We start from the raw sequence: 16,227 nt of genomic DNA, 5'->3' as shown, positions 1-16,227 counted from the left end.
AGCCCTGTGATGACCTGGCGACTTGTCCAGGGTGTACCCCGCCTTTCGCCCGTAGTCAGCTGGGATAGGCTCCAGCTTGCCTGCGACCCTGTAGGACAGGATAAAGCGGCTACAGATAATGAGATGAGATGAGACTAATGCAGTTGTGTGTATGTGTCAGGCCCATAAAATATTGCAAAATAATTTCGTCTTGTATTTTAAAAACTATATGATGTGCTTTTGATTGCGAGCAGAATTGATTCACCAATGGAGTACAAGATGGACCACGAGAGGCGAGGCTTGGCGTTAATCTTCAACCAGGAAGTCTTTACGCGTAGATCTTTAAAGAAACGCTGTGGCACAAATAAAGACAGAGACAACCTCACAGAAAGGTGCACACTCACAAACATTAAAAGAAATATGATCATTTCATTGTTAGGAAAAAAATGACTGAGTAATTACCTGTTTTCTTTGCACACATAAATGTTTCAGGTGTCCTGTAAGTCTCTGGTAAATTGTTCTTTAATTTTGAAATCAGTCCATGAATTTTCTAATTCAGATTTGAAATTCAGGTTTGTAACTCCCCTAAATCCGATATATTTTTATGCCTCCGCCACCTTAAGGTGCAGGAGGCATTATGTTTTCGGGTTGTCCGTCCGTGCGTGCGTCCGTCCCGAAACCTTGTGAACGTGATATCTCAAAGAATAATGAAAGGAATTTCACCAAACTTTCACCATTTGTGCGCTTTGGGACAAACATGAACTGATTAGATTTTGAGATCAAAAGGTCTAAGGTCAAGGTCACTGTGAGGTCAAATGTCTGTCCGAAAACCTTGTGAACACAATATCTCCAAGGCAGATGAAAGGAATTTCACCAAACTTTCACCATTTGTGCATTTGGGGACAAACATTAACTGATTAGATTTTGTGGTTAAAAGGTCACAGGTCAAGATTACTGCGAGGTCAAATGTCCACCCCCAAACTTTGTGAACACCATATCTCAAAGACTAATGAAAGGAATTTCACCAAACTTTCATCATTTGTGCATTTGGGACAAAGATGAAATGATTAGATTTTGAGATCAAAAGGTCTAAGGTCAAGGTCACTGTGAGGTCAAATGTCCATCCCCCAATCACAACTTAATAAGGCGTGTAGTCTACCAGTCGGAGGCATCCCCATCGACGCCATTAGTGTTGAGTTCTATCTAGTTGTATTAAGTGTTTATAATTGCATGTCCATGCTACTTTTCTCTGAAAATATTATAGCTTTAAAAATCAAAGTACGTAAAATTACCATCTCTTTACATCTTTGGCTGCTTTCCATTCTTATTTCAGATTTCAAGCCTTAGGGTTTGAAGTAAACACTTACAATGACAAAACTAAGAAGGAGGTGCTAACAGAATTACGTAAAGGTACAATTCTCAAACTTCATGTTTTTGAAAACTGATTTGTTTTCTGTAAATTTTGTTATATCAACATTATTAACTTTTAACCACAGCTGCTGCAGCCAACCATGCAGATGCTGACTGCTTTGTCTGCATTTTCTTGACTCATGGGGAAGAAAGGAAAATTTCCGCCTACGATGATGACATTCATATTAAGGCTATAACAGATCTGTTCAGAGGAGATCAGTGCAAGAGCCTTGTTGGGAAGCCCAAGATCTTCATCTTCCAGGTAACTGTGATGTCACTGAACAACAACAGTTTATTACTCCTCGTTATGGCACTTCATCCACCTTTATTCAAGTAAACTGTAAAAAATAAAAAATAACACAGCAATTTACTGGGAACCTGGATTTCCAATAAAGTATTTACAGTAAACAACTGTAAAACAGTAAACAAGATATTACGGTACATTACCGTAAAGTAATATATCTTGCACAGTATAAAATAACATATAATCTAGTTATAATAGCTCTTTTGGCTGATGCAGGACACACTGAGCTGATGGACCCAGTCATAGCAGTTTGGAAGTTCTGGGATTAAACACATAACCTTCTGATCTGTAACACCACGACAGTGATTAAGGCTTTGGGTTACAGATTGGAAGGTTGTGTGTTTAAATCCTAGCAACCAGGTTGCCAGTAAATTACTGTAAAATCTGGAGTACATATACAGTGCCCTCCACAATTATTGGCACCCTCATCAAGTGTTGAAGATAATTATTTCTTGATGAGGGATTTTTTTTTCCTCTGAATAAATCCATTTCAATTAAAAGTTGAATTTTTCTCATTTTTTCAGTGTGAGATGAAGCTACTTCACCAAAAGGTGGATTGTTTCTAACCCCAACCCCCCCCCTTTTTTTTTTACCAACCTTTACAAAGGGTGCCAATAATCGTTAGAACAAGCCAAGTTTAACAATGAATAAAGAAATGAGAAAACAAAATTAAGCAAAGTCTCATCTCATCTCATTATCTCTAGCCGCTTTATCCTTCTACAGGGTCGCAGGCAAGCTGGAGCCTATCCCAGCTGACTACGGGCGAAAGGCGGGGTACACCCTGGACAAGTCGCCAGGTCATCACAGGGCTGACACATAGACACAGACAACCATTCACACTCACATTCACACCTACGGTCAATTTAGAGTCACCAGTTAACCTAACCTGCATGTCTTTGGACTGTGGGGGAAACCGGAGCACCCGGAGGAAACCCACGCGGACACGGGGAGAACATGCAAACTCCGCACAGAAAGGCCCTCGCCGGCCACGGGGCTCGAACCCAGGACCTTCTTGCTGTGAGGCGACAGCGCTAACCACTACACCACCGTGCCACCCCAAAATTAAGCAAAGTGATACATTAAATACATATGTATACCTTGAATAAATATGCGAGTATATGAATTTACACAAATTTATATATAAAGGGCACATTAGCAAAGAAGAAATATAGCTTTATTGAAATTATCCAAAGTTTGAGGAATTATTTTATTAACAGTTAATTTGTACACTGCCTTTTGATTCAATGTAATGCATCACTATTTATTATAATGTATCTGTGAAGAAACTCAGTCGTCCAGGTACATAGTAATCTGTGGTTGGTTGAAGAGAGCAACTGGACTTGCTTGACGATTCTTGAAAACGTTTCGCCTCTCATCCTAAAGGCATCCTCAGTTCTGTCTGACTACTAGGGAGTATCCAGTATTTATCCTCTCATGGATCATCATAGAATCCGAAACAGAATGCTGATGGCTGCATTGTAGGTGGCTGATAAAGATGTCATAGACACCCACCTCTGTTCAATGATGGTCGCCCCAGGTTAACAAAAATGAACGATCCTCTCTGGCTAAGATGTCTGCCAGTTTTCTGGAAGTCCTCTCATACTCCCGCACCAGTCGAAGGGATCTCATCCCAAAGTGCATAGAAACGTATCTGTGAAGAAACTCAGTTGTCCAGGTACATAGTAATCTGTGGTTGGTTGAAGAGAGCAACTGGACTTGCTTGACGATTCTTGAAAACGTTTCACCTCTCATCCTAAAGGCTTCCTCAGTTCTGTCTGACTACTAGGCAAGTCCAGTTGCTCTCTTCAACCAACCACAGATTACTATGTTCCTGGGCGACTGAGTTTCTTCACAGATATGTTTCTATGCACTTTGGGATGAGATCCCTTCGACTGGTGCGGGAGTATGAGAGGACTTCCAGAAAACTGGCAGACATCTTAGCCAGAGAGGATCGTTCATTTTTGTCAACCTGGAACGACCATCACTGAACAGAGGTGGGTGTCTATGACATCTTTATCAGCCGCCTACAATGCAGCCATCAGCATTCTGATTCGGATTCTATGATGATCCATGAGAGGATAAATACTGGATACTCCCTAGTAATCAGACAGAACTGAGGATGCCTTTAGGATGAGAGGCGAAACGTTTTCAAGAATCGTCAAGCAAGTCCAGTTGCTCTCTTCAACCAACCACAGAATATTTATTATAATGCCATACCACACAAGTTTTTTAGTTTTGGTCATGCTCCTGCCTGAACCGATAATCGCATCATCAGTTTTTCTTTGGCTAATCAGACACAAGGTATGCCACCACTCTTGCCGGAGCAGTTGGGGGTTAGGTGCCTTGCTCAAGGGCACTTCAGCCAGTCTTGCTGGTCCAGGGAATCGAACCAGCAACCTTTTGGTTCCAAAGATGTTTTAGATAGACTTAATCATGGCTTCCCCTAACCATTGTACTACCCAACCATTATGACTAATAACAACCTATGCATAGTTAGAAAGCAATAAAAGAAAGCATTAAAAGCTATATTAAAAAATAAATAAGATATTATGCTCCTTATAGGTAGGTTGAAAAACATTATTAACTTGATTTTTGTCATTTATTGTGGAAGCAATTCTGGATTAATTCTGAAATGGTGATGACACATATAGCATGTAACACACTTATGATTAATGAATATAAATACCAAAATTATGAACATATTATACACTATGAATAAAACCCAACTGATGTGACTATTATCAGATAGTAAGTAAGAATGATGGTTGAAATCAGTGAAATGACAACCTCTTACAGGAAATTCTCTTTTATTTACTCTGGATTTTGAAATAACTTGACCTTTGGTCTTTTCACCAGCAAATCATATGACTGTAAATTCTTCATATCATTGTGACTCAGAGTCTTTAGCTTTGGCTATAAACAAAGTCCTAAGGAATTTTTGCCCTTTCAAAATATAAGTGAAATTGAAAGTAAATGCCAGCTTTCCAAATCAACCCTATGAGAGATAAATCCTGAACTTGTTGAAAAACATTCTTTTATTTGTCTACAATCATAATGTCAGGGTCTAGGTACATAGGAGACGGATGTACAGTAAGTGCCGAATAGGTTTTATTAAGAATAATGAAAAGAGGGGAGATGGATTGGCCACACCTTGAGGAAACATCCAGACAGTGTTACAAGGCAAGCTTTCAAATGGAATCCCCAGGGCAAGCGGAAAAGACGACGCCCCAAAAACACCTGGAGGCGTGGTGTTGAGGCTGTAATGAAGAGCTGGGGCTACACCTGAAACACACTTAAGAGGCTAGCCCAAGACAGGATGAGATAGAGGAGGGAGATCGTCGATGGCCTATGCTCCAGGAGGAGCTAAGGGCCATAAGTAAGTAAAGTGAAAAGAGGCAGACAATCCAAATCGGCAAGCAGAAATCAAACACGATAAATAAGCAAAAGGTCAGGCGAGGCACAAATAGGCTTTCACAGGAACAGGCAGAATCAAATATAAGGAAACAAGAAAACAGATCAGGTAACTGCGAATGCAAACAAGGAACTAAGGCTTGATAAAGTGTCCACAGAATAACTCAATACTTCGCACTGAGCATGCATTTAAACAGTCTTTATATAGGTGCACTAATTGCGCATTAATCACGTGCAGGTATGCATCACTAACAGCGTGTAATGTAGTGTAATGTAACTAAGGGAAATATATATATATATATATATATATATATATATATATATATATATATATATATATATATATAAGGAAAATAAATGTCAAATATTTGCAAGGGCACAAAATCAACCTTAATAGAAAAATAATATTATAACATATGAACCATCAAATTGTGTAGTGTTGTGTATTTCACGTCAATAAATTACTGCATTGTCTTGTGACAGTGACACCAATAATGAGATACACATCAGTTATGAATACATATTCATTCCTTTCCTTGACACCGCATGCCAGAAACAACACCACAATATTTATTATGGTGTGACTCTGCTGGGTGCCTGGTGGACAGCAGTGAAGCAGCACTTTCACTTTACATCATTACTATATACAGTAGTTACGATCCAATATTATCGGACATAAAAACTAATCGATATCGATCCACTGTAGATTTAGATTATCTCAAACTAAGGAAAGAATTGCTATTGAACTATACAATAATGTCATGACTCATCAGGCTCAAACGGTGAAAAAGTGGTTCAGGGAGCATGAGGAATCATTTTCACACATGAATTGGCCACCATCGAGTCCTGATCTTAACCCATTTGAAAGTCTTTGGAATGTGCTGGAGAAGACTTTACAGAGTGGTTCGACTCTCCCAACATCAATGCAAGATCTCAGTGGAAAACTAATGCAAGTCTGGACAGAAATAAATGTTTTGATGTTGTATAAGGTTGCTGAAACAATGCCACGGCAAACGCTCACTGTAAGCGACGCTAAACGTGTCCAATGAATTCTTAGTGTGTGACTTTTTTGATGACACAGATTGACAGTACATGCCATACTTTTGCTATGTATATGATACTTGTGTATGTCTAAACCTACAGGCATGCGCTGGTGAGAAATATGAAGATGCTGTGACCGGCATGATGGCAGGGGACAGTGATGATGAGGAAGAGGTAGAGGAAGCAGCTAACATCTACACTGTCCCAGCAGGGGCAGATTTCCTCATGTGTTACTCTGTAGCAGAGGGTGAGTATGAAATAAACAAATGAAAATTGTGAATCCCACACATTTTATCTCGCCAGGAGTGTATTTAGTACATCTACCTTATAATACTGGATGTTCATTATCCAAAATGCTGGTGCTCCATTTACATTTAAAATAATTTTGAAGCAAATTCGTTACATTTCAATCAAGTTGTTATCACACAGTATATAGAAGGCAGCCATTCATCAGTTAATTACTGGCTCTTATTTACCTTGGGCCCAGTCAGGATGTAAGTAAATATGAATAAATTATTCAAAATGTCACAAAATGTTTTCTGTCACAAACTTTGTTGTTTCTAATTTAATTACCAGACTGTATCCAGTATACTTTGAAAAACACTCCTGACATTCTTACTTATAAACTGCTTTAAATGAAATACATTCATATAATTTTAGATATATCAAACTATTTCTTAGTTATCGGCCTTTAGTGTATGTTAGTTAATATTATTCAACTGTTTAAACATATATCATGATTTCATTTTTCTACCTATCCAAAATTATCATAATTCTCAATTTACATGTTATTTGTTTGTTTTTATTTTTATTTTATTTTGTTAGGGTGCACTTAATTTGGGGCCAAGCTCTGTTGTGCTAACCCTTTCCATGTTAGTTTTATATATATGCTATGGATAAAGTTATGTTAAAAAAAGATCAGACAGCGTGTTTTTATTATGTACCTGGAGGTGTACTATTTAAATAATATTGGCTGGCATTGAGTGGTATATCAGATATATTCCATTCAGCTAGCATGATATTGAATGAGTCAAAGATGAGTAGCTGAATGGAATATATCTGATATCCATGAAAAAGCCAGTCAATCTTATTATTATTATTATTATTATTATTATTATTATTATTATTATTATTATTATAATACATACATACATACATACATACAGATTCCTTTTCGGTGCTCAACGTGTCTTTCTCTTTCAAAATTCTCTCAAAATCTTCTGTATTTAATGAAGCAAGCCTGGCAGCCATGTTTGTTTACAATTTGTCCCAATCGCTTGCTAGCATGGAAGTTTTATGTCTCCGATGTGTGACGTCATGTTGTCTTGACAACCATGCAATATCGTAAACCATATTCAACGCTCATTCTCCATTGGGTGGAGTGACATAATACACGTAGGATAAGCAATATGCTAACAATATTGCATGCTATCAAATCAAATGAATGAAACCCACTAGAAGGGAATAGAATACATGTTTTTATTCCATGTAAAAAGTGTCCTGTATGTATAATAATTTATTTTATAAGAAAACATGTCAGAAAGTTTCACTGGACATTAGATCGAGACTACAGATGTGGAGCTGGACAGAGATCCCATGAGGCAACAAAAAAACTTGTACTAGCAAGAACTTTACGTTCATGCACGGGTGAGCAAGTAGTCAAATATGAAGCTCATGGGACAGAAAAAAAAAATCGTAAATACAAAAAAAGTTTAATGCACGAATTCTTAGTAACTGCCTAGTCAGGGCCATGGCCATTTACTGTACGTTAGGCGACTAGTTAAACATTTTATTACACATAGTTCACAAATATGAAAACCCTTTCCAGTTTAGACCAGGCTCACTTCTGGCTGTATTCAGATACAGATATGAATTTGTGGAGCACTAAAAATATATACATAGTGGCTAGGGTGCATCAGTTGCCCCCTAAAAATGAAAAGTTCCTCCGATCATGATGCATTTTTGTTTTTATGTTCCTTTTGGTAAGAAAACACACTGGGTGAAATATTTTGACAAAATTCAAAAGTTTAACGGTGGCACCAGGAGCTCAAAGTTATGGAAAAAGCTGCTGTTTTATGACTTTTATGACAAAATTTCGATCACTTTTCATGAAACATCATGGCACCTTATAGAGTATACCAAATATCTTAGATACACATTTTTAGTACATATTCTAAATATATTATCAAGCACAGTTTGAGTTTTAGCTGTTCATTGAATCATTGTTCAACTACTTTTAAACAATACAAATGTATTATGAATCACATTAATGCTTCTCAATCCCTTGCAAAGGTTCTTAACATGATCTCTGGGTCACAAGAAATCAATAAATGGAGTCCAACATTGTGATTCAAACCTTACGCGAAAACATAAAATAAGCGTTTTTTGGCAAAAAATGAACCTCATGGTGCCACCATTAGACTTTTGAATATGGTCAAAAAATTGTACAGGATGTCTTTATTGGTGAAAAGGAACACCCAAACAAAAATGCATCAGATTTTATGAAAGTGAGGGCAACTGATGCACCCTAATGGTGGCACTGCATTATACAGTACCTTAGTGTCCAGCTTTTACCTGATGCTTTGCCTGTGTAATGTTTTGATTATTGTTCTTCCTTTTGGATTTGTCTGACTTTGGATTCTCTTCAACAAGACTCTACATGCCAACTTTTTCAGACATGGTTCAGTGTAGTGCACAACTTCTGCTATTTCTCTTATTTAAAACATTCATATTACCTCAGTGAATCATTATCATATCAATAAAAATAAAGTAGCAATCAAATTTTCATTTATAATACTTACAAACCATTACTGTATAATAATTAAGTAAATAGAAAAGGAATAAATAGTTCATAGAAAATGTCTGAGTTTCATGAATGTGCGGTTTGTAAAAATATATTTTAATTTGGAAGATAGGTATAAAACTCTTTCCATAAAATGATTAAAGCCTCTTCAGAGACTTGTATTATATACATACAGTAGATATAAAAAGTCTACACACCTCGTTAAAATGATCGGTTTTTCTGATGTAAAAAAAAATGAGACCACGATAAATCATTTCAAAACTTTTCCCACCTTTAATGTGACCTATAACCTGTACAATTCAATTGAAAAACAAATAAATCTGTTGGGGGGAAAAACATTAAAAAAAAACATACAATAAGCTGGTTGCATAAGTGTACACACCCTTAAACTAATACTTTGTTGAAGCACCTTTTGATTTAATTACAGCATTCAGTCTTTTTGGGTCGGAGTCTATCAGCCTGCCACATCTAGACTTGGCAATATTTGCCCAATCTTCCTTGCAAAAGCGCTCCAAATCTGTCAGCTTGCGAGGGCGTCTCTTGTGCACAGCCCTCTTCAGGTCACCCCACAGATTTTCAACTGGATTTAGGTCTGGGCTCTGGCTGGGCCATTCCAAAACTTTCATTTTCTTCTGGTGAAGCCATTCTTTTGTTGATTTCAATGTATGCTTGGGGCCATTGTCATGCTGAAAGATGAAATTCCTCTTCATCTTCAGCTTTCTAGCAGACACCTGAAGGTTTTGGGCCAAAATTGACTGGTATTTAGAACTTCCTTCCACCTTGACTAAAGCCCCTGTTCCAGCTGAAGAAAAACAACCCCAAAACATGATGCTGCCACCACCATGCTTCACCGTGGGTATGGTGTTCTTTTGGTGATGTGCAGTGTTGTTTTTGCGCCAAACATACCTTTTGGAATTGTGGCCAAAAAGTTCAACCTTGGTTTCATCAGACTATAACACGTCCTCCCACACGCTTTTGGGAGAGTTCATGTTTTTTTTTTTGCAAAATTTAGCCGGGCCTGGATGTTTTTCTTTGATCCTACCTCATAGTCCAGACATATGGAGAATACGGGAGATTGTTGTCACATGTAGTACACAACCAGCACTTGTCAGAAATTCCTGCAGCTCCTTCAGTGGATGTCCAGGCCTCTTGGCAGCCTCCCTGACCAGTTTTCGTCTTGTCTTTTCATTAATTTTGGAGGGACGTCCAGTTCTCGGTAATGTCACTGTAGTTCCGTATTTTCTCCACTTCTTGATGACTGTCTTCACTGTGCTCCATTGTATATCTAATGCTGTGGAAACGTTTTTGTACCCTTCTCCTGACTGATACCTTTCAACAATGAGATCCCTTTGGTGCTTTGTAAGCTCTCTGTGAACCCTGGCTTTTGCTGGAGGACGCAACTGAGTAAATGTAAGGGAAATCCTACTGGACAGCTGAACTTTATTTGGGGTTAATCAGAGTCATTTTAATTGATGGCAGGTGTGAACCCAAAAAGATTGAATGCTGTAATTAAATTAAAAGGGTGCTTCAACAAAGTATTAGTTTAAGGGTGTGCACACTTATGCAACCAGTTTATTGTACGTTTTTTTCTTTTTCTTTTTTATGTTTTCCCCCCTAACAGATTTGTTTGTTTTTCAATTGAATTGTACAGGTTATAGGTCACATTAAAGGTTGGAAAAAATTTGAAATTATTTATCATGGTCTCATTTTTTTTTTTACATCAGAAAACCTATCATTTTAATGGGGTGTGTACACTTTTTATATCCACTGTATTATATAAAACTTTTCTATGAAAAAGTTTTTTCCATGAAACTTAAATGCATATGAATATGTGATGAAGTCTTGGTGTAGGAACTCTTCACATACAGAACTAAAGGTTTTTTCAGTACAGCGGTTACAACATTTCTATTTTCTGTCGAGGTCAGCTTGTTTATCACTTCTAGATCATATAGAATTATTGGCTGTTCATTTTTTAACACTGATTTTAATTTATTTTCTGAATAGGATTCCGTTCATTCCGTCATGTAGAGTCTGGAACGTTCTACATTCGGGATTTATGTGAAACACTGCAAGAGCATGGCTCAACTATGGAGTTCACCGAGCTCCTGACACTGGTCAACCTGAAGGTCTCCAGACATGAAGTCACCTATAAAGGTGAAATAAAAAAACAGATGCCCTGCTTCACCTCTTTGCTGACTAAAAGACTCTACTTTACATGCAAGAAATAGTAAAGCACCTACTCCCAGCGCATTACTCAATAAACATTTTTGACTTTTTTTTTTAATCGACATTAACTATGAGATGACACTTAACATAACTCCAGGTGTGAGCTATGAAACCAACCACTAAGCTACCACTAACAACCATGGAAACAACCATTGAGTTGACCCAATCTGTTGGCTGTGACACACGTGCTAAATGTCCACCTGCTTCCATCTCTTGGAGTTTCACCTTTATTTTTGGAAGTAAGGCTGTCTTCTAGGACCATGAACTACAGGTTTCACTGATGGGTCTATCTTGATCGAATAGGTTCCTGGAAGGGTACCCACTGCATTCTTCACCTCAGGATATTGGTGAAAAAGTTATTGTAAGTTTGGATCCAATGCATGCACATGTTACAAGACGTAGAACTGCACATGCTTTGCCAGATAATGTTGGTTCATATGGGCCATCCACTATGTAGAACTTTTCTTCATGTGACTTATCCTTGTACTGTGTAGGGAAGAACATATAACCTTTCGGGATCAGTCTGTGCTTTGTGTATGAGAAAAGCTGTGTTTTGTTTTTATGCAAAGGCACATCTGGTGATGCTTTCTTCAGTTGTTCTATGTTTAGAACATTTGCTTTCACACCCATGTCTAACACACAGCAGAGTGACGCATTACCAGTTTGCATAGTCTCACACCAGTCGTCACTGTGCTTTTCTAGATTTGGCTCCACACTGTAAAAAATAGAATTACGCTTTGTTCAAGTAATTCCATATTCACAATTGAATGGACAAGAAAATATGAATAATTATTAACGAGCAGAAAAATCCACATCAGACTGATAGGGTGCACCTCAATGATGTGTAAATATACAATAGTGAATAATCTGAATTGAAAATACATAATTGCCACAGGTGTTTATTCAGTGCATGCTCTTAATGACCAAGACACGGGGTTTCCTCTCCCAAATGCAAGGGTTGGGCAATGTGGTTCTCTCTCCGGTTGAAGTTCATGTTGACATGTTGAACCTTATGGCATTTAGGTTGTGCAGGCCCATGTTCTGAACCAGCCAGTGTGTATTTAGGCTGTGCAGGGTCATGTTCTAAGTCAATCTGCATCTTAACAGTTAGAAGGACCATGTCCCCCCCATGCACCCTCGTACCTGACTGATCTCCTCCATCGACACTCCCCCACCCGCCGACTACGCTCTGCAGATGCCAACCTCCTCACTCCTATCACCACGTCCAAGTACCGGACCCTCGGAGACAGAGCCTTCGCCATCACTGCCCCTACCCTCTGGAACTCCCTCCCCCTGGCCATCCGTAACTCTGATACACTACTTTCCTTCAAGCGCCATCTCAAAACCCACCTGTTCAAGACTGCTTATGACACTTGATACGTCACCTTCCTGCAGATCACCTTCTTTATCTATTGTCTGTGTGTGTGTGTGTTTGAATCTCCTGTAAAGCGTCTTTGAGTACCATGAAAAGCGCTATACAAAACAGATGTATTATTATTATTCATCTCATCTCATATCATTATCTCAAGCCGCTTTATCCTTCTACAGGGTTGCAGGCAAGCTGGAGCCTATCCCAGCTGACTACGGGCGAGAGGCGGGGTACACCCTGGACAAGTCGCCAGGTCATCACAGGGCTGACACACAGACACCCATTCACACTCACATTCACACCTACGGTCAATTTAGAGCCACCAGTTAACCTAACCTGCATGTCTTTGGACTGTGGGGGAAACTGGAGCACCCGGAGGAAACCCATGCAGACACGGGGAGAACATGCAAACTCCACACAGAAAGGCCCTCGCCGGCCCCGGGGCTCGAACCCAGGACCTTCTTGCTGTGAGGCGACAGCGCTAACCACTACACCACCATGCCGCCCTATTATTATTATTATGAATGTTTTGACATGGATGTAGCTTGTGTTTCAGAGCAGCTAGATTAGAATGACAAGACGCCCCAATTACAAGTGCACCTATTATTGCACTGTAGCTTGGCCTGTGAAACCAAGTTCAAGTATTGAAGGGCCATGTTTTGATTAAAGAAATGAAACCTCATGTAGCCTATTCATGGTTAAAAAGATGGAAGATTGAACTCAGGGGGCATGATGCGCTGTAATTATACAAATACTTGATTTTGTTCAAAAGTGCTTATTGAAATAAAGTTTTTAAAAAAGTGTGAAGTTTATTGTACATTATTGAAGTTTTGTAATTGTGTAGAACAATGAAAAAAGGCATGTATAGTTTAATGATAAATTGTGATAACTTCAATTGCCTTTTTGCACTACTGTGAATGCCACTGTTCAGCAAAAAGAGAAATCTATGTTGGCAGAATGAGGAATTGAAAATTGACTTAATTAAGAATTCTTAATAAAGATAACAGTGTTATCATAGTTTGGATTATCATGGGCACATCATTGGCAAAACATAAAATTCTTAATGCAGACGGTTGCCTTGAAATTTCAAGTATTCTCAACTATTCTTTTTTTACAGTGTACTGAAGATACACTGAGAGGGTGAATGTTCAACAAACTCATTTCATATTCCTCTTCAGTCTCATGATCGTTGTCAGGCAATGCTTCATCAACACAATGCACAGCTTTTCTGTGAAAGCACATTTTCATGAAGTGTCCCACTGCGCTGCTGTGGCTTGTGTGGAGCCAATCCACATCTTTTACAACATTCTGGTTTGCTGACTTTGTTGTTATTAGCTGTCTGGTTTCTACTTCCAAAATACTTCTTTTTAGTATGAGGTTGGTAGTTTCCTCTTTATTTTTTATTTATTTATTTATTTAGAGTGGCTAATCATCCTTTCTTGCAGCTGAATAGTGAAGGACACAGTTCAACATGGCCAAGTCGAAGGCATACAAAGGCGCCATAGGCAGCTGCCATACTACTGTACTTATGACTGACCAGGGAACACAGCCCAGATATTAACACCTATGGGCAATTTAGAGTATCCAGTTAACCTAACTGCATGCCTTTTGACAGTGGGGAAACCGGATCACCCAGAGGAAGCCCATGTTTTGTGAGAACATGCAAACTCCACACAGAAAGGCTCCCATCGGCTGCTGGGCTTGAACCCAGAACCTTCTTGCTGTGAGGCAACAGTGCTAACCACTACACCACCATGCCACTCTTCTCTGTGACAGCTTATTTACTGTAGCTTTAGGGTCTTCACCCTCTATTACCTTCATTCCATCCTGGGTTGCTTCAAAGGTTCTCCCTATGTTTATAGCCATTTCTAGAGTAAGATTTGCACCTCTCTCTAGGCATCTCTGCCTCACTCTCTCATCCTTTGATTTATAGGCAATGGCATTTCGGATCAGTTTGTCACCATGTGTTACATCTAATCCTCTCGATAACAGTTTCAAATCTGTTACAAAGTCATCAAAGCTTTCCCCATCTTTCTGATGCTGTCTATCAAATTTAACTACCACCATTATTGGATTTTTCTTTGATTTGAATTTACCCGTGACCAGTGGCGATCCTAGAGTGATTTACTCCCCGGGCGAAACCCCCTGCTGGCGCCCCCCGGCCCAACCCGACAACCACCTCCCACCCACCATCTAAGAAAACACTAACTTCGTCCAGAGCACACACGACCCCATACACAAACTCACAACAGCTATTTTCAAGAACAAATTTCCAGTTTTAATGACTAGTGCAATAAAAAATACAAATAAACAATAAAAGATAAACAATAAACAAAAAGACTCAATGACTTCGCATTACAGCTATCCACAGCTATTTAAGAAAGCACAACTGCACTACAGCACCACCCGATGGTCAAAATATTGCACAAGTCAGTCAGTTTTACCAACAGAGTGCACAATGAATTATCATAGAGTACCATTCACCATTATTATTAACAAGAAGACTTAAACCTCCATTAAAGTTGCACCATATAAATAACAAAAGAAGCTAAACAGTTAAACAATCACAATTACAGAATAACATGAAGTGACAAAAGATCTAAAAATACTATACATTAAAGTGGCAAAAATGGTAAAACGCAATCATGTATCATAAATAAATGAACTAATGACAGAGAAGAGGTAAATCCTATACATATGACTGTACACATAAGAAGAAATAACAAACACTATTGTGTATCATAAATAACAAGAAGTAACAAATGAAGAAGTTAACACTCTTTAAAGTGGCAAAAATGGCAAACCACTATAATTTGTCATAAATAACAAGACGTGCAAAAGAAGTAAGAGGAAAACAGTCTATATACATTTAAGTGGCAATTATATTCAGGATGCAAAAGTGAAAGCACAACCTAAAAGTTGGCTTTTCTGGCCTTCCTGGATGCAAATTCTTCCACAATGTCTTCATATGAGATTTGTTCCCCTAAGGCGTGGTTTATGCTGATCACAGCAAGGCCACTGAACCGTTCCTGTGACATTGTTGACCTTAGGTAAGTCTTGATCAGTTTTAGCTTCGAGAAGCTCCTCTCTGCCTGAGCCACAGTGACAGGCAGAGTGGCAGCAATTCTGAGTCCAGTCCAGAAATTGGAGTAGATCTCTGATAGCTCCTTCTCGTGCATGAATGTGATCAGCTCAAGGGGGGTCACAGTTGCTGATGGCAAGTCAGGAAAGTTCCTGATCTCCTGCACGAGCTCTTTTTTTTTTTTTGGGACCGTTTTTTTTTTTTCGTGCCTGCGCTCGTGCCGCCCCCCCGCGATGCCACCCCGGGTGGCTGCTCGGTCGGACCGCCCCTGCCCGTGACCCGTTCAAGCACGTCTTTTTCACTTACCAGAGCCTGGTCCTGTCCGGCTTGTACAGTCCCCCATTCAAATGTCATGTACATCTCTTGGCCTTTATCTCCCACAAAGTTCATTACCGGTAGGTTGCATATTTTTTTCCTTTTCTGAACACTTACTGCTGAAAGCAAGAGAGGTCTGCTGAAAGCAAATTCACAATGCTGGTAAAACCGTTCCCATTCTTTGCACAGACCGTTTGCACTTACGTCACGAATCTCCCATGATGCTGTCCGATTTTGTTGTGTCTGCCGTCTTTGTGGTATAGCATCCATGGCAACCGAGGAGAGTG

General features: G+C 39.0%; 1 protein-coding gene across 2 annotated transcripts; it reads left to right on the top strand.

Annotated features, from left to right (window-relative positions):
- The first annotated feature begins 236 nt into the window (after positions 1–236).
- Positions 237–12,831, top strand: LOC132889717 (caspase-6-like). 2 transcript variants are annotated; one of them, XR_009655087.1, is made up of 6 exons: positions 237–371; positions 1,313–1,389; positions 1,476–1,651; positions 6,248–6,392; positions 10,953–11,535; positions 12,723–12,831. XR_009655087.1 is itself a non-coding variant. In XM_060926489.1 (5 exons), the coding sequence occupies exons 1-5, from the start codon at positions 247–249 to the stop codon at positions 11,174–11,176; spliced, it is 747 nt and encodes a 248-aa protein (XP_060782472.1). In that variant the 5' UTR covers positions 237–246; the 3' UTR covers positions 11,177–11,717. The 2 variants fall into 2 exon arrangements, 1 of the variants encoding a protein (XP_060782472.1); XM_060926489.1 differs by lacking the exon at positions 12,723–12,831 and having other exon boundaries at positions 10,953–11,717.
- The last annotated feature ends 3,396 nt before the right edge of the window (positions 12,832–16,227 follow it).

Source organism: Neoarius graeffei, chromosome 7, assembly GCF_027579695.1.
Source record: "Neoarius graeffei isolate fNeoGra1 chromosome 7, fNeoGra1.pri, whole genome shotgun sequence".
Classification (NCBI taxonomy): domain Eukaryota; kingdom Metazoa; phylum Chordata; class Actinopteri; order Siluriformes; family Ariidae; genus Neoarius; species Neoarius graeffei.
Note: the sequence above shows the minus strand (reverse complement) of the source record. Positions and strands in the feature narration are given on the sequence as shown.

Excerpts from the sequence above, each read along its gene's own strand:
- LOC132889717 (XM_060926489.1), top strand. The coding sequence starts at position 247 with ATGGAGTACAAGATGGACCACGAGAGGCGAGGCTTGGCGTTAATCTTC. Across the intron at positions 372-1,312 it reads AGAGACAACCTCACAGAAAG|ATTTCAAGCCTTAGGGTTTG; the intron begins GTGCACACTCAC and ends TTCTTATTTCAG. Across the intron at positions 1,652-6,247 it reads CCAAGATCTTCATCTTCCAG|GCATGCGCTGGTGAGAAATA; the intron begins GTAACTGTGATG and ends CTAAACCTACAG.